The 20479-nt window shown below is 27.3% G+C and overlaps 1 protein-coding gene across 1 annotated transcript; it reads right to left on the reverse strand.

Annotated features, from left to right (window-relative positions):
* Positions 1–17545: 17545 nt before the first annotated feature.
* On the reverse strand, positions 17546–19522 carry LOC101489223 (chlorophyll a-b binding protein CP29.1, chloroplastic). The gene is made up of 2 exons (XM_004506717.4): positions 18937–19522; positions 17546–18035 (listed from the first exon to the last, which is right to left on the reverse strand). The coding sequence occupies exons 1-2, from the start codon at positions 19438–19440 to the stop codon at positions 17673–17675; spliced, it is 867 nt and encodes a 288-aa protein (XP_004506774.2). The 5' UTR covers positions 19441–19522; the 3' UTR covers positions 17546–17672.
* Positions 19523–20479: the final 957 nt, after the last annotated feature.

Here is a 20479-nt window from a genome sequence, read left to right on the forward strand (position 1 = left end):
TGATCAATTTGGCTCATGTGCCAATCTCCATTGTTTTTCAATTTCACTAGTTAGCCAACCTCAGTTTCACTAGCTAGTTAGTCAGCTTGATAGTTACTTGTCAGTTAAGCTAACTGCCAACTTACTTTTAATAACTTATAGGATACTTGTCCTGAGTTGTTCTGAATTATTTGTTTATGTTATTTCGGTTATGGTTGTTATACATCATCTCACTTCTTCTCTCTTATCATATATAATGCGATTGAGATACTACATTGCAAATTAATTCATTTCATTTTTCATTATACAAGGAATTCTTCAATAAAATAGTTTCAACTTGTTTCCTAATACTCGTTGTTGTGCGGTTCCCACCGTTATTAGCCTCTCTTTCTTGTGGCCCTTGTACCTCTCTACCCCATTATGTACTCTTTCTTTCTCTCCCTCCCTCTCTCTCCCCCCTCTCTCTCTCCCCCCTCTCTTCTAAAGTGATTATGCAACAGAGACGAAATGCCTCTCACCGATAGGGAACTGTAACGCAATCTCCATGTTTGTTTCGACATGTTTGTTTCTCTGTTGGGTTCATCGACTCTGACATGTTTGTTTCGTTGCGCTGTTATTATTGTGTCGATCCTAGCAGGTTCTAGTCCTCATCTACTGAGTCATAATGGTATAAATAACCTTTGTCGCAAATGTTGACTCTGATGTAAGTAGAGTGTTTTATCATGAGTTTGTCTTTCCTTTTTTGAAAGTATTGGTGTATATATCTCCACTGTGAGAGTTTGTTGTTTCTCTTATTTGTGAGAGATTGTCTTTGTTGTGAGATATGGTTTGTGCAATACGGTTCAGATTCAGAAGACAGATTGGAAGCAAAATAATTTTGAAGGCTATCCTTTTATTTGGGTTTGAAGTTTGTATGAAAATATGCCTTGACATGAATGGCAGTCTGATAGCCAGCACAACGAGACAGGATATGATATTTTTATCCTATTTCACCATAATATGTTGTTTGATGCACAATCGGATATAATACAGTAATCAAAATTTTTAAACTATCCTATTTCACCCTTATTTACTAATCCATGTAAGATAGTTAAAAAAATCATTTTCGACGGATAAAAGTTGACCAATATCTTCTCATTTTTTTCCCTTCCCTGTTCACTATTTCTCTACCTTTAACGAGTTGTTCCCTTTCCTATCCATTGTCCTCTCTTTTCTATCTTATTTCCGCTCTCCCCTCCCTCCACCCTCCTCTCTATTTGTCACGTCGTGCTACCATAGCGTGTTTTTCCATCTTTTCATATTTGTCCTAATTTCCTTTAATTTTCTTATTGTGTTGATGAAATCATTGTCTTATTTTATGATTATTTTTTGTTGATATTGGTTTGATTTTATGATTACTTACGTTATATTGATTTTCTCTTCTCGTATACGATGTTTTTGTTTGTTTTCTTATTTATTTTATTCTATAATAATATAAAGGCTTAATTATAATTTTGGTCCCCTATTTTAGCTGAATCACGAAAAATGTTCCCTCCATTTTAGTCTTCCTCAATTTTAGTCCCTAAAATAGAATTTTGGTTCAAAACTTAAAGAAGTGTCATTTTTGTGCGCTTGTTGAAGTCACACCATACCTCAAGATCTCGTGGTGCAACAATTGTACCTAAAATCTATGATCATGAATGGCAAGGTGTGGCTAGAAAAATGACATTTCGTCAAAAAAATTACCAAAATTTTGTTTTGGGACCAAAACTCAGGAGAAATAAAATGGGGGACTATTTTCGTGATTCAACTAAAATAGGAGGACCAAAACTGTAATTAAGTCTAACATAAAAAAGAATGATGGAGAATAATAATTATTTTCTTCTACCATCTATGTTTTGTGTTATGATGTATTGATATTCTATTTTGTGTCGATGGATAATAATAATAATAATAATAATAATAATAATAATAATAATAATAATAATAATAATAATAATAATAATAATAATAATAATAATAATAATAATAATAATAATAATGTTGATCCTTTTATATATAGGTAAACATGAATTCACAAGAACAAGATAATGTCATGTTATATCTCATGTTAGAACAAATATTTTTAGAGATGATTGAACTTTGTTTAGCAATTTTTATGATAGTGAGTCATTCTTCAATATGGTTTTTTGAAAATTATAAAATTATTTAATTTATTTAATTATATCTAAGTCATTATTCAATTGTGATAGATATAGAAATCACAATTTTTCAAATATATAAAATTACCTCATAAGTTATTTACATTTTTATGATAGTGAGTCATTCTTCAACTGTAATGGATAGAGAAATCACAATTTTTGCAAGTATATAAAATTACTTCATAAATTATTTACATTTTTTAGCATTTTTCATTTATTTATAAAAAATATATATGAATGTTATCTTGAAAGAAATAAAGTTAAATAAAGTGTAAGGACAAATTTTTCATTGTATCAAAATATAAATCATATCATTTGATTATTTGTTGTGTATCAAACATTGAATATGATAAAGTAATCTGATCAAGGTTGTTATCATGTACATATTAAACACATGACATAATAACTTTTTATCCGGTTCATATCCTATTATGTCTCTATCATATCATGTCCGATTTTTTTATAGGATGATATCCAAACTAACTATAAGATAATTTAAAAAAAATTATACTTACAATTTTGTTGATTCTTTGGTATCTATCTATTATAAAAAGATGGAGACTACTATCCGTAAAAAAAATTAGAAAATAGAAGGAAAAAAATATGACTTTAAAAAATTGGTGTTTGTGTACTATATCTATCTAAATTAAATTTATAAAACACAGATCATCTTAGGACGTTTTTTTGTATTTTTTTATGGTTTTTAATTTAATCAACCATGATGTCATGGTATTCATGAATTCATCGAATTTTGTTATGCAAAATATGTGTTTTAACCATATGAAAAACATCTAAAGAAATACACCTAAATTTTTTTCTTTGTTATATTTGGCCTGTTTGTTTAAGGTTTTAAAAAGTGATTTTGAATTTATATTTTCAAAAATAATTTTTATGAAAAATTTACTTATAAATAGTAGAATTTGTTTTATACTCATCTGTTATCGAATAAAATAAGTAATTTTGATATTCAATAAGTTAGATATTCATTATTAGAGATTTTAACAAGATATATCTGTTTTTTTTTTCGTAGAAGAAATATTAAATACTACTGTAAACTCATACATCGAGGTCACGAGTTCGAATACAAAATAAGACGTCAAACATAGTAATATGAACATTTGATAGTTAAAATGGAATTGAGAAGACTAAACCAATAACTTTTATTTTTTTTTATAAAATGAAACATAGATTTTATTGACCAAATGTTGGAGTTGGACAACGGTCGTGTCCCAATATATTATTTATTTATTTTTTAATTAAATTATATATCTACATGTACATATTTTTTTTAAATGAATGACCATTGATTCGATCAAAATCAAATAAAGTTTGAGTTTTAAAAAATAAAATAAAATTGTCAAAATTATTATTTTTAAAATAAATGAATCAAAATTACCTAAACTTTGAATTAAAAAGTGGATACAAGTTGAGAACTCTTGTAAGAAGTTATAAGTCTTCTCTTTGAAAGAAAAAAAAAAGCAGTTTTACGCCTTTCTTTGGTTTGGTGGTGGAAACCTCTTCTCGCCTTCCAAGTCGGATTCAACTTGAAAAAGAGGGCTTCAAATTGTAGAGTTTTGAAAATGTACCATGATACAAACACATGGTAAATAATATGAAATGCTTAAATTTTTTATAATAATTAAATAAAATACTTTAAATGATCATATGATAACAAAATAAATAAAATACTTTCATTGTTCACTTGAAATTTTTATTTTCGGAATTGTGTTTAAAAAATATGATAACAAGATTATAAAATTTTTAAAAATCAATTTTTATAAAATCTTAAACAAACATATTTCGATAATATCTTAATTTATTTTTAGTATTTAGACTTTTTTATGTTTCACTCGACATTTTGCATAGGAATTTTATTTGTTGCACTAATTAGTGCAAATAGTTGACAAATATTTAGACTAAATTCTGTAATTTTTATCCTTTTATAAATTTTTGAAATATATCCATAATTTTTTTATAGAAAAAATAATAAGTATTATATTTTAAAAGATATATATTGTTTCTTCCATCGAAAAGGAGAATTCAAGAAATTAGAATTTGAAATACAAACGCATAAAAAAAGAAGTTTAGAACCCTTTGTTTCTTTGGTTCTTAACTTCTAATAGAAATTATCATGTATGTTTTTCAATTCCAACGTTTATTCTAAAAAAAATTGTTGTTGCCGAATCTAAACAAATTTAATTTAGGCAAAATTATAAGGTTTTATTCTGTATTGATATTGTCCAAAACAAAGTTTTTTAGGGAATTTTTATTTTCGTTGTTATTTACATATTTTATTTTATAAATATTTTATATTTTTGTTGATATTCTCGTTTATGTTTCAAAATATTTTATATTTTTGTTGATATTCTCGTTTATGTTTCAAAATATTTTATAAATTCATCTTATATTTTTTAAAATATTTAATTATCTTTTATCATAACAAATAAAAAGATAGAGTAACAGATTAAAAAAATATAGATATATGATTATTAACTTAACTAATTATGATTTTTTTTCAAATTATAATTTTTTTGAAGTTTAATATAACAATAAAATATATATTTTTAAAAAAATATATGAAAAACACCTAAAAAATACAATCAAGTTTTTCCAACAAATAACAACCTATTTAATTTATAAAAAAAAAGTTATTAATATTTAATAAAATACAATTTAAAAATAATGTTTATCTTGCTTTTAAAATATAAATCATCTTAAAAAAATTGCTATAAAAACTTAACAAATCAAAGTAAAAGTTATTAACCATATGTATTTTGTTACTTTAGAAATTGTAACTTTAGAAAATTTGGGCCAGTTGGATGGCCAGATATGATATACATTTGACACTAAATAGATACGATACATTTATCTTATTTCACCGTAATACGTTGTTTGATGCACAAAATTTGTAAATTTATTTTTATTTTATGTCGTTGATATTGCATTGATTTTATGATGGATATCGACGATGTTAAGTTGATTTTCTCCTTTCATCATATACGATATTTTTTTATTGTTTTCCTTTTTATTTTATTCTATAATAGCAAAACAGAAAATGACGAATAATTATTATTATTTTCTTCCATCATTCATGTTTAGTATTACGATGTATTGATATTCTATTTTGTGTCGATAGATAATAATAATAATAATAATAATAATAATAATAATAATAATAATAATAATAATAATAATAATAATAATACTTTTATCTATAGGTAAATATGAATTCTCAAAAATAAAATAATTTGATGCTATATTTAATATTAAAACAAATATTTTTTGAAATTTGTTTAGCAATTTTTAGGAGAGTGATGTTGGGAAAAATACATAAGTTAAAAAATTAAGACACAATCACAACACAAAAATATAACGTGGAAACTTCAAAACCGGAGAAAAAACCACGGCCGCTGCCTAAACCGGCAACTAGAGAATTAATACTATGTGAAAGTTGTTACAACACATAGACTTCTCTCACTCACACCTCAGACACCCCAGTACAACCACACTCTTACAAAGCAAATATATAAACTAAGTCAGATACAAGCTTAAAGTGTTATTGCTGACTGGTGCATTTGAAAACAAATGACCAAAATCCAATATATAGCCTTGGCCTTCTCCTTATTCTCCCACACTAAAGGATGTGTGACTTGCAATCAACCCTAACAATCTCCACCTTGATTGTAAGAGTTACAACTTCCGCTTCCATTGTCTTACCGACAATCATACTCCACCATCAAAAGTACACTTCACTTGGAACTAAACCATCCCAAGAATTTTCTCCACTTGGAACTAAACCATTCCAAGAATTTTCTCATGTCGAAACCTTGTTGAAATTAATGGTGCAACTCCCATGTTGGCTTCCAGGAAGTTCTTCAGCCATCGACAAATCACCACACACCTTGCATCAATGCCAACCAATGCTTGTGTGTTGTTCTGAATCCGCTAGCAATAACTTGTCCTTTTTCATGGTATAGCGGAAATACCATAAGGACAAACTTTATCTTCTAGATGAGATCACCATCATCTCCCCAAACAAGGGAGACCTTGCCAGCACTTGCCTCAGAGTCTTTTCCAGATACTGCTCCACCTGGGCAATTTCTCTTCACATGCCCAGGCTTTCCACACTCCCACTTGTCGTCCTCCATGTTGGAAGTGTTTCCTTTCAACGCCTTGTGTAATCCTGATTGTATAAGCACACCCTTGACTTGTACTTTCCACAAGCCATTCCATCAAACTTCTCTATGTCAAACTTCATAACGCTTGAATAAGACATAGCAGCTGCACGCAGACTGTAAGCTGTGCACCAGGTAAGTTCCCAGGAAAGAGAGGTGGGTCACAACAGACACGCTTAAATACCAAGTCTTTCCTTAGCCAGAACCTCCCTAAACAGCACTTTCACAGTATCACCTTTCCCCTAACAATACCAAGGATAATTCTTCTGGCTCTGATACCAGTTGTTGGGAAAAATAGCATAAGTTAAAAAATTAAGACACAATCACAACACAAGAATATAACGTGGAAACTCCAAAACCGGAGAAAAAACCACGGCCGCTGCCTAAACCGGCAACCAGAGAATTAATACTATGTGAAAATTGTTATAACACATAGACTTCTCTCACTCACACCCCAGACACCCCAGTACAACCACACTCTTACAAAGCAAATATATAAACTAAGTCAGATACAAGCTTAAAGTGTTATTGCTGACTGGTGCATTTGAAAACAAAGGACCAAAACCCAATATATAGCCTTGGCCTTCTCCTTATTCTCCCACACTAAAGGATGTGGGACTTGTAATCAACCCCAACAAGTGAGTCATTGTTTATGGTTTTATGAAAATTATAGCATTAGAAATACGGGATAGAGAGGGATTAACGGGAACAAATTTAGAGAGTTTGATCAATTGAGATGATATAGTAAGTCATTATTCAATTATGATTGATAGAGAAATCACAATTTTTTCAAGTATATAAATTAGCTCATAAATTATTTACATTTTTACGACTGAGAAAAATCACAATTGTATGATAGTGAGTCATTCTTCAATTGTGATGGACTGAGAAATCACAATTTTTTCGAGTATATAAAATTATTTGATAAATTATTTATAGTTTTTAGCATTTTTAATTTATTTATAAAAAAATATATATGAATGCTATCTTCAAATAAAAAGTTAAATCAATTATACTGTCAAATTTGTCGTTTTATGTATGTATCGTATTCTTTGTAATATAACGTTTCTTATCATAATATCATCTATGTACCTGTCATCTCTATCAAACACATACATAACTCTTTATTTTGTTCATATCTTATTATGTCTCTATCACATGTCTATAAAAAATAAACAGTAAATCATGTACATGTAAAAAATGTATGGTTTCTTATTCTATCATGTATCTACCACACGTGTCTATCACCAATGGTTATGTTTCTTATTCTATCATATCTCTATTACATCGTGTCTGCCCACATTAGCAATAAATCAGTTATTACGTAAAACTTTTATACTTTTATATTTACGTGGATAAAAAAAATTATATCTCTATATGTTTAATAGAAAAATTATATCTTTACATAATTGTTGTTTATGTACTATAGCTGTTTACCTTATAAAATATAATACAAAATCATTTTGAGCTGATATGTAAATACAAAATATATAATCTTTATTATTATAGATAAAATATAATTTTTACCTAAAAAACCAACTATCCATTACATGAGAAAACTACGTGAGATATACATTGTCAATAAATACTTGTAATTTAACTTTTTGCGCTCGTCGCGTTATGTCACGACTCTTTTTCTTTGTACGATTGACGAAACAATTGTGTTATTATATGAGTTGTATGATTGGTGACTTTAAATGATGGAGAATAATAATTATTTTTCATGATTGGTGACTTTAATGATGGAGAATAATAATTATTTTCCTCTATCAGACTCTTTTGATGAAACAATTGTTATTGTACGAGTGATGGAGAATAATAATTATTTTCCTTGTGTTATGATATATTATATTACATGGCGATGGATAATAATAATAATAATAATAATAATAATAATAATAATAATAATAATAATAATAATAATAATAATAATGTTGATACTTTTATATATAGGTAAATATGAATTTACAATAATAACAAAATAACGTGATACTATATATAATGGTAGAAAAGTTTGTAGAGATGATTGAACTTTGTTAATGTTACGACCGTTCAATGGTTTTATTTGGATATAGAGGGACGAAAAGGGAGAATTTTTAGAGAGTTTGATCAATTGAGATGGTGTTATGATAATAAGTCATTATTCAATTGTGATGTATAGAGAAATCACAATTTTCATGATAGTAAGTCATTCTTCAATTGTGATAGATAGAGAAATCACAATTTTTTCAAGTATATAAAATTACTTCATATATTATTTATATTTTTTAGCATTTTTAATTTATTTATAAAAAATATATATGAAAAAGTTAAATAAATTATAAGGATAAATTTATCATTCTATCAAGATATAAATCATATGGTTATCTGTTGTATATCAAACGCATTATATGATAACATAATTTGATCAAGTTTGTTATCATGTACATATCAAACACATGACATGATATATAACTATTTATCATGTCCATATCATATATTGTCTTTATCTTATTTCTTATCATATATTATGTCTTTTATCTTAGCATGTCCATCAAAGAGACCCGAAAAGTTTTGTTTTGATGATTGACAAAAGAAGTTTTGGAATGACAAGAATGCAAAAGATCATCAAACTATCGACTCTTAAGTTATATGATTTTCTTCATTTGTATCGAGTATTTTGAATATGTAAGTGAAAATAAAACTCTCTAAAATAAAATAAATCACACACTATGACATTCATTTAAAAATATTTTTGCATCAAAATATTTTTTTAAACACTTAATAATTAATTGCACTATCAATTATCCTTTTAAATGTGCTTCGGTGTCAGATTCTTATGACCATAATCGAACAATTTTGTATTTTTATGAGTTGTGATAACATTTGAAAGTTGAACCATATATCATGAAAAATAATTGACATTTGGTCCCTTTTCTCAATTTAAATTTTAATTTGGTGATATGACAATAATTTTAGTGATATGTACTTGAACATGTGAAAAATCATGATAATATGGAATTGAAATTTATTTTAAAATAAAATAATATCACTTTAATAATTTTTAAATCAATTTTTTTAAATTTTTATTTTATTTTAAGATTTTCTAAAAATTGAAATTACTTTTTTTTTTGTTTTAAAATTTTTAAAAAATAAATAAATTATTTATATTAGAAAAAGAAAAGTGGTGACTTTATGTTAAACTACACCTAGGCCTTAAGTTGTTAGAGGTCGAACTAGTATAATTTTGTGTGTGTTCTCTCTTCGTTTCCACATATTTACTTTACACACTTTATTTATTTTTACATCTTGTATTTTATTTTAAAGAATCGCATTTCAACTTATTCAATAGTTTTCAAGTGCTTATTTTATTTTTAATTTTTAAAGTTTACAAATCATTCTCTCTTGTATTTTAAGTCACCTGTTCAACAGTTTAGGGATAAATCGTCTTGGATCTTTTGTTGGAGGTATGTTATAAATATTGAGTAAAAAGATGATAAAATTGATGATGATGAAGGTTGTACAAATAAATTTTAAAGTGTGTGTATCACACTAAGCTTTAGGTTCGATTCGCCTCCACCAATCTATATATATTGAATGCAAATGGGTTAACCGGCAAATCTCTTTAATGATACTTTGGAATCCTTGAAGTGAATTGCACATGTACATCAAGCATATCGATCAATGATAGTTTACAGAATAAAGTTTCTTCATTTACTCTCGTGCACTAGAGAAAAGAAGAAATGACTCAGAAATATTTTTGACAGAATCTTGACTCATGTAACATGAATTTTTGTCTTCTTCTTTTCTGCCTCTAAATTGTCTCTATTTATAGAGATACTCATACCAATTGGTGAAAGAAAACAACTCTTGAACTCATATCAATTGGTGAAAGAAAACAACTATTGAGAAAGATTGTAACCTTTGGTAACTTAACATATGCATGTGTTTGAATTAAATCAAAGCATTGCAACCACTTGACCAAGTGATACATTAAGTTATTTAATTTTGCTACATTAATATAGCTATTAGAAAATTCCAAATATATTTTGGAAATTCCCCTCATAATCCCCCACCATTTTCAAAATATATCTATGTCTGTTATTTCAGATATCTCATGGTTTCAGATAAACGTATCTTACGATTTGAACCAATACTTATTAAATTATGTTTTCACTCATCCCCGAATAGATTGGTAGACAAGTTTCGAAGCAACCATTCATTAGAACAAGTGTGCATAACTCACACATGAAATCTTGGTACCATTGATTGAATTATAAAAATGACACATTTGATAAGACTTTGTGTCTCATATCCTTTTCGTAAGAATTTAAGAGTCAAGCTCTTGAATTCTATGAAGCAGTCCACTTCATTCTTATATAGGTAGACTATATCAGAATTGCACCCATAATTTTACATTCCAACAAATATATGTTATATGTCTATTAAGAGGAGACCTCATCCTACCACTTTTATTTTATAGTCCAAGTACTTTTATCCTTTGGGATGTATCTATTGTCAAGTACTTCAATGACTCTAAGAGTGTACTTTCATCATTGAACTCAAGACTTAATGTTACTCAAGTATGAGTTAATCGTTCCACCATTGGTGATTATTTAGATATGAGCTTGTATTACATCCCTAATGATGTCTTCAACATCATGTTCTTTGTTAGACCTTTCGTCAAAGAATTTGCAAGATTCTTTTCAGTTCTTACAAACACTATGGATATCACTCCATTAAATTTTTTACATAGCTATGTCTTAAACCAATATGTATTGATTTTCTATTATACTTGCCTATATATGTTTGATAGTGTGTATTGACTTTTACAATGTATGGATACTAATGTCATTGACTTTGGCCAAATTGATATCTCATACAACAAATTTCTTAGCCATTCAGCCTATTTACTATATGCAGCTAGACCAGTAAATTATGCAGCCATGGTGGTGTCGGCAATGCAAGTTTTTTTCTTTGAACCCCAAGAAACTGCACATCCACCAAGGTTGAAGATCCATCCACTTATGGAAGTATGATCCTCAACATGATTTACCCAACTAACATCTGTATATCTTTCCAAAACTGAAGGATATCCATTATAGATTAAACTATAATTAATTGTTTCTTTCAAATATTTTAATACTTTATTAATGGCATGTCAATGTTCTTTACTTGGATTGCTTGTATGTCGACTTAATCTTCCAACAACATATGTTATATCAGATTTGATACAAGTTATGACTTTCATCAAGCATCCAATTATCTTTTATATATTTTTGATAGTGTTGACCAACTATCACCAAACCATGACATTTTTTTTATTTAATCTCTTCACATTATGTCACATACAATTAATAAACATTTAAATTTTCACATACACAAACTTTTATGTCATTCTACCTTTTACTATATTTAATAAGTATCTCAATTTAAAATTATAATTCTCTTTTCAATATATCCAAGTTCAAGATTTAATACATTGAATGCATTAAATATATATTGCCACAAGCTAACAAAACATGATCATAAAAATTTCTCATAATCAAATATTATAAGGTGGGTCCAAACATGTAAGTCATCTACTCCTTAACAAATAAGAATTTATTTCATTTCTATTAAAGAAATCATATCTTCATAGTTATATTATAACTAATACATGCATCATAAATTCTATTTTTTAATTCAAGTTTCATATTTAAATATATTCTACGGTAAATCAAAATAAGTATCAAAATAGAAAATAAACAATGAATAAAATCATTAAGATTTTTTATTACTTTCTTCCATAAACATTTGTCAACTTCCAATAACTTTAAAATATATATCCAAATCATTTTTAATATCAAAATAAACAAGAAATTGACAAATACTTTTATACTATCATGCATAGGGTTGTGCAAAAAATCCGGTTATAAGGCCCAAATCTAAAACCGGATCCAAATCCATTTTAAATAACTGGTTAAAATCATATAGTTATAATTCGATTTATTTATAAACCAGTTGGATAACTACTTATGTTTTATATTTGGTTTTTATCCACTACCAATATTTTGTTAATTTTGGGATTTTATTTCTTGAAAAAAATTTGAAATTTATTTTTTTCCAAAAATTATCAGAAAAAAATAAATAAATAAAAACTTTTTTTTCTCAGAAAAACTTTAAATCGAATTTTTTCTCAAAAAATTTGATGAGAACAATTTTAAAAAAATTTATCGAAAAAATCAATTTTTTTAAATAACCGATTTTTGAACTATGAATAAATGATTTTTTTAAAATAAATATTAAAAAATAATCAAACTTTAATCGATTTTGAAAAAAAAAATCGATTTTAAAATTAAATTTTTTAAAACCGGTTATTTAACCATGACCAATTTTACAATTGGTTTTATAACCGCTTTTAAACCAAATAATGGATTTGGTTATAAATCTAAAACTATATATTTGGTTATATAATATGAGTTAATCAATGTTCGATTTAATAACTTCTCACATGATGCGTCACTATAATTGAGACATACATTTGATATTTATGACAATTTATTTAACTACTTTAAATAAATTAATGTATTAAATATGAATCTTACATATTTATACTTATCAAGATTTAAGAGACAAAAATTATAAATAAACTTTTTTTTTTCTCCCGGTCAATCATAAATTTTTGTTCTTAGTCTAAAAACATCATCCATAAATAAACAAAAATTTCATCAAAACATATTATATCTAATTCTATATTATTAATTTTCTACATCTTATCTCCATATTATTATATATGCATCCGAAAAGAAAAATTTATTATATATGCAATATTAACACTAAATAACTTCTGGTGTCCAACCATGAATTTTCATATGATTATTTTCAAGACTTTAATTAATTTTTAAAATCCAAACAAGCAAAATTCATGCATAAACCATAAATTAAACTCACATACTTGAATATATTCTAAATCATGCATATCAATCTAACCACATGTTAAATTTAACATAAACAAATATAATTACTTTGGAGAACCACATATAAATTTAGGACTCCAAACAAATCATATATATTCATATAAATTAAATGTGTACCTTTCACCATGGTCAAAAAAGTTCATCTCTTTAAAAGTTGCAGTCATAAATAAATTTGATAATCGAAAATCGAACCTAAAGATTGTTGGATCTACTGTTGGAGGTATGCTACAAATCTTGAGTAAGAAGATGATGAAATTGATGATGATGAAGGTTGCACAAATAAATTTCAAAGCATATGTATCAAACTAAGCTTTAGGTTCGATTCGCCTCCACCAATCTATATATATTGGATGCAAACGGGTTAATCGGCGAATCCCCTTCAGGATACTTTGAAATCCTTGAAGTGAATTGCACATCAAGTCTATCGATCAATGATAGTTTACAGAATAAAGTTTCTTCATTTACTCTCGTGCACTAGAGAAAATAAGAAATGACTCAGAAATATTTTTGACGGAATCTTGACTCATGTAACATGAATTTTTATCTTCTTCTTTTCTGCCTCTAAAGTGTCTCTATTTATAGAGATACTCATACCAATTAGTGAAAGAAAATAACTCTTGAACTCATATCAATTGGTGAAAGAAAATAACTTTTAAGAAAGATTGTAACATTTAGTAACTTAACATATGTATTAATTTTAATTAAATCCAAACATTGCGACCACTTGACCAAGTGATACATTAAATTATTTAATTTTACTACATTAATATAGTTATTAAAAAATTCTAAATATATTTTGAAAATTCCCCTCACATGTTACTCTTTAGCAAGAGAAACAACTTTTACACCTAATCTCCAAGACTTTTATCATATGCCACCTTATATTTTTCATTTGATTTTGGATGAAATGCACTCGACTATTATTAAAAATAATTATTAGTATTATAATCAACTACTATGCTTGATAAGTAGTTAGAGATTATTTGTAGTATAACATGGTGCATTCTATTTCTACTCTACCCTCTAATATAAATTTTCTTTTTTGGCAGACTATATTCCCTTTAATATGCTAATGAACATTTATTTAAAAAAAGATATTTATAATCGAGCCCAAATCTTCCCTATCTCTCATAATTTTAGTGGTTTGAAATATTTATCGGTCACCCTGCAAATTTTGCAATTGCATGATTAAAATCCTTTATATATATATATATATATATATATATATATATATATATATATATATATATATATATTGAATTAAATACAAATTTTATAAACATCAAACAAGATTAAAAAAAACGAAAAATATCTTTTAGAATTTGAACTTCTGTATTTTTTTATGAAAGAATTTTTATAATATTATAAACATGTTTGTAACAAAAATATATTCATACGATAATTTTATAAAGATTAAAACTGTTTAAAAATTACTTTTATAGGAATTAAAAATATACTAAAGATTATAGGAATTAAAGCCATATACTCCTTCAACCTTTCCATTTGTTCTTCCATTTGTACAATAGGCAATGTTGTGCATTTATTAAAAAATGAGTTAAAGATAAATTTTCTGAATAATTTTATTCATTGATCGAATAAAAGAATATAAATAAGAGATTATATATAAAATGAACAATTCTTAATATCATTTAATAACTCAATTAACTATAACAAATATAAAATCATCATATATCTATCTAATAGCTTTCGTTAACACTTCTACAAATGACAAGGTTACAACAACTTTGATGTTTCAACACAAATTAGAGCCAACTCACAAAAATTTACCTTATAGAAGTTTAAGATCACTTTTGCTTGCTTCTATTTCCATCCACTTGAATCTATTGTAAAATGGTAAAGTATTTGTATATAGAGCCGTCAAAAAAAACCCCAACTACAAGGTCCTCTTACTTTTTTTGTTTTATTATTAGGCCTCCTATCAAAATAATCTTTTAAGGGCCCTTAATTTAGGCCCATTATTTAATGGGGCCTAAGGGCTCATAAGCCCTCAATATTTTGTTAATTTTAAAATTTTTTTCTTGAAAAAAAATTTTATTAAAAAAAAAGTGAAAATTTTTTATCGAAAAAAAAAATCAGAAACTTTTTATCGAAAAAAAATGGGAAATTTTTTATCGAAAAAAATTCGAACATTTTTTATCCCAAAAAAAGTCGGACATTTTTTATCGAAAAAAATTGGAAATTTTTTATCGAAAAAAATCGGACATTTTTTATCGAAAAAAATCGGAAATTTTTTATCGAAAAAAAATCGGACATTTTTTATCGAAAAAAAATCGGAAATTTTTTTATCGAAAAAAGTCTGAAATTTTTTATCTGAAATTTTTATCGAAAGAAAATCAGAAATTTTTATCGAAAAAAATCAGAAAATTTTATAGAAAAAAATAAAAAAAAAATTATCGGTGAAAAAATTGAAAAACTTTATTTCTCAAAAAAGAAAATTGATTCTTTTTTAAAAAAAAGTGGGCCTAAGGGCCTCCTAAGCCCACAAATTTTTAAGGGGCTTTTAATTTAGGGGGCCTTGTTTTTTGGGGCCTTTTAAATTATTAATTTTTTTGGCCCTTCAAAATGTGGGCTGGGGCCAATAATTAGGGGGCTTGTCAAATTGACAGCTCTACTTGTATATGATACATAGTCGATATTAGTTAGTTACTCGTACTATATTTGTAGATTCATATTCTCTTTTTCTTAATTATTCCGTTACAAATGAAATTTATTATCTTCTTATATATAAATATAAAATTGTTTGTAAATTTGAATTTTTTATTGTTGTAACTAAATTTAATATGTGATTTTTTATCGTGAATTAAACAATTTAATTATCTTAAATACCTTAATTGCTTTATATAAAAAACCTATAATATTTTTTATTTAGATAGGCATACCTTTTTTAAAAAGAAAAATCATATCTTGTATTCGCACCCATCACTAGTACATACCATACCTATGCATCAATTCCGAGCACATCTCCTAAGATATTAAGGTACATAGTGAAAATTTTGGAGTCTGCTTTTTCTGCTTGAAGAACTCCAACAAAGAGGGATGCAAATGCAATGCAAAAGCATCCTCAAAAGCAGAGGAATAAGAGATGATCTTAGATGCCATAAACTCTTTAAATCAACCACCTTGGCATAATTTATATTACTTGCCGATGATGAAATAAGAGCAATAATTAATGCTCAAATTTTTTAAGTTTAATTGCAGTTTTAATCTCTTCTTTTTATCCATTAACAAAATTAGTTTCGTATTTTGATGTTCAACAAGTTTTGGTATCTTCCTTTGATTTTTTTAACTTAAAAACAGTTATGTGATATATTTTAAATGATATGAGATATGATACAATGGTTTTGAACGAATAATATTCGTTAAATTGCAATAAAATCTTCTAAAAACTTCATTTTAATTTTTGAAATTATTTATTTTATAATTTAATTAGTAATATATAAATAATTAATACATATAAATGATAATATATTACAAAAATATATGTCACGTCATTTAAAATATGTTACATCATAATTTATTTAATTAAAAAAAAAACTGAAGGAATGACAAAATTTGAAACCACTCTCGCGAATTAGTGAAAATAGAGTACTTACAGTTACGCCATTTATTTATTAAATATTGGACTTTGGTTGGTAGCCCTTCTATTTATTCATTTATTAGTGAAATTTGCAATTAAAAGAAAGCAAAACTATAAAAGAACCTTTAAGAGAACTAATGAATCTATGAATCACGATCACCAATGAATCATGATCAATTTCACAAACATCAGCAAATACTTTTTCTACTTCCACAAATTCAATATTTTCTATTCCTAGTTTCATTTTCAAAGCATCCATATCTTCTTGAAACTCTTCACATATTCCCTCTTTGAAGCTCCGCCTTCAGAGCATTTACAGTGTCCTCACTCCTTAATACTTTCCTTAATAATAACGCTTTTACAAAAGAAGTGCTATTAGGTGCGTATATATTCTCAATTTTGGTGTTTTTTATAGTTAATTTTAGTGAACTTAATTTAATCCCTATTTTTTGTCCTCTAATTTTGTGCTTAATTAACATTTATAGGATAACGATTGTTATCAAGCCCAAAAAATTTATGCTTAACATCCCACGAGTGAATGGACATTTGATATATCAGAGTACACATTCGAACATACACTAACCCTCTTTTCTAAACTAGGTGTGTGTAAGTTTCGCCATTAAACTCTGAAAAAAAAAACATATATGCTTAAATATTCCAATTCCCATTAGCAAGTTGGCAAAAGTACTACTAGTTATATTAAACTAAGCACAATGTTTACAACCAATGCCAAAAGACATTTCCAAAGTCACAATTATATATATATATATGGAGAATAGTACATGACTTAACCAAGAACTAATTAAGAGGAAGAAAAGGTGTCAATGATGGTAGTGTGAAGAGGATCACTCAAATGTGTAGCCCAATTATTAAGAGGGCCTTTACCAGTAGCAGCAGCTTGAACTGCAAAACCAAGGAAAGCAACCATTGCAAGACGAGCATGTTTGATTTCAGCCAATTGAAGAACTGCTTTCTTCTCTGGGTCAGCAGCTAAGCCAAGTGGGTCAAAGAATTTGCCACCTGGGTATAGTCTCTTTTCTGGGTCAAGCTCTGCATTTCTTTGGAATTCAATGTATCCAATTACTAGAACTTCTATCCAAATTAAACTTGTGATTGAGAATGGAAGTGGTTGTCCTAGATATGTTGATCCTTCCACAAGCTCCACCTGAAAATTAAACCAAAAATCCATAAAACCACATTTGAAGGGTTAGCTCAAGGATAACAGTTTAGTCTTGTAACCAACAATAAATTTGTCATTAATGCCGCTTTGATTAATAAAAAATCCTTTTTTCCCTATTTAAAAATAAAATAATATGAAACAATACTAAGTAAGTTTGTTACAATTATGATATTGAGTGGTTGTCCAAGATATGTTAACCTTTCTTACAAAAAATCAATTACAACAAAATTAATGTGAAACTTCTAATTAAAAGTAATTTTTTTATCTGTTTACTTTAATTTTAAAAAATAATTAGAATCTAAAAATGTGAAATTAAATTTTAGTAAAAAAAACTATTTTTAATAATATGCGGAAAAATATTCTGAAGTCATCAGTATAATAATAATAATATATGAAGAAAAAAAAAATGTAACTATAAATAAACAAACACAATAGATTTCCTACTTTACGTGAAAATCTCTACAATTTTTTATTTTAGTTTTTTTTTTTTTTGACAAAGTAAATATCTCTACAAATAATCCAAATTAGATTATTAGGTTATTTTTCTTCTACTTATCAAATTTTACTACACGATCTAAAAACAAACATGAAATAAAAAAAGAACATAAACTAGGGAGTCTCCACTAAAGTGAGATCACATTTAGAGGGAAAAGTAAGTATTATGAAATGTGAATATTGTTTTGTTAGAATTATTTGAGTCTGAATGTGTTTTCGACCTTAAAATTCAATCTAACATACGTTATTTAAAATTAAATTAACTCATCTAGTAACACTTAATCATTTCTATTATCTCAAATTATCATGTTGTTTCTTTGATAACTATTAAAGATTAGTAGTAATAATAAACACTAAACAGAAAAGATGTAAGAACTTGACAGAAACAAACCTTTCCGGCGTCTTGCCAAGTAACACCGGTAAGCCATTCAACGGTAAGAGCACCAAGAGTAGCAAGCATAGCCCACCTACCATGAATCAATTCACATTCTCTAAACCTCTGAAGTCCAAAAACCTCACTATAAGGTTGAAACGGCGTCGATTTAACATCATCAAACTCCGTCCTAGTTCCGATCACATCTCCGGCAAGATTCTTTGCCAAATTCTGATCAAGCGAATCAAGATCGAATTGCAAGTACTCCGCCGGTTTCCCCAAACCAAACGGATCGAATCCGTAATCTCCGACCAAGCTTCCGTCAAGCCAATCCGGCGATTTTGCTCCGGGAAACCACAACGGACGGTCGGTAGTCGGACCAGGCCTTGATGTTTTCTTCGGTGCGGTTTTCTTCTTTCCGAATCCGAATCGGGCTTGAACCCTACCGGAAACCGTCTCCACTGCACGGAGACGAGTTCCAATGAAGGATGAGGTGGCAGCAGTTGCTGTTGCAGTTGCCATTTTTTTTGCTAATGTGCGCAGGGTGGTGAGAATTGAGGGTGGAGTGTGTTGTGATTATTTTGGAGATGGAGATGTTGTATTTGATGTGGTGGTGGTGAACTAGTGATTATGGATAATCTTTGGTTGGGAGTTTATGACCGTTGGATTTGGGAGGGTATCCATCTGACGGCTATGAAGAAGTTGGGCTTATCCTCTTGCTTATCTGGTGTTGATGACATGGACTAAAATGTGAGAAAGTTTTTGTCCTTTGAAAGTGATTGATTTGAGAGAACTTGTGGCTGTGGTTCACTTTGAAGATGCTTTACTCTCAGTGTTATAGTGTATTTTATGTGAGATAAAGATCCAATGTATCAATGTATTTTACTAGTTAATTGTTTTAACTCATATTTTACTTGTATTTGAATTTGAATCGTGTCCAAATGTGGGGTTGTTTTAGTGGGTTATATGTACGTACTTTTGTAATAAGTATTATATGAGCTTTGAAGTTTATCTTGGAGTTGGTGAGTTTATGAAATTCAATTACCTAACTATATCAAACTAACAAAATTAAGTAAATGAAATGATGTTCAGGAAAACTGTAAAATGATATAATATAAAAAATTATAAAATTATCTCATTGGCAATTAACTATTTTTATAAATATTTCTTACAAAAATACTATTGTGGTAGATATAATATTAACTTCAAAATAGAACTTAAATATGTGATATTGAATATGAAACCAAATTTCAAATTTGTATAGATATTGTAACGTTAATTCAAAAATATTTAATTCTTTTTTCTTTGATTAATCATAATCTAATCAATTTGGGATTTCGAATTCCATATTTTTCATAAAGTAAATAATTATTTTATCGTAGTATAGTTTATGAATGAATTACAATGAATTTTTTTTTAGTCTCTTTCCACTAAAGGTTGTTCGATGTGTACCAGATACTAAATATAAATTTTTTTTAATGAAAATTTCAACTCAAATTTACTATATTGTGAAAATCTAATATCTTCTATTAGACTCAACCCTTAGTTAGTTATAGCAAAC

Source organism: Cicer arietinum, chromosome 6 (assembly GCF_000331145.2).
Source record: "Cicer arietinum cultivar CDC Frontier isolate Library 1 chromosome 6, Cicar.CDCFrontier_v2.0, whole genome shotgun sequence".
Taxonomy (NCBI): domain Eukaryota; kingdom Viridiplantae; phylum Streptophyta; class Magnoliopsida; order Fabales; family Fabaceae; genus Cicer; species Cicer arietinum.

Coding starts and splice junctions, on each gene's coding strand:
- LOC101489223 (XM_004506717.4), bottom strand. CDS start 19,440: ATGGCAACTGCAACAGCAACTGCTGCCACCTCATCCTTCATTGGAACT. Junction 18,036..18,936: donor CTTGGCAAGACGCCGGAAAG/GTTTGTTTCTGT, acceptor TTTAATTTTCAG/GTGGAGCTTGTGGAAGGATC.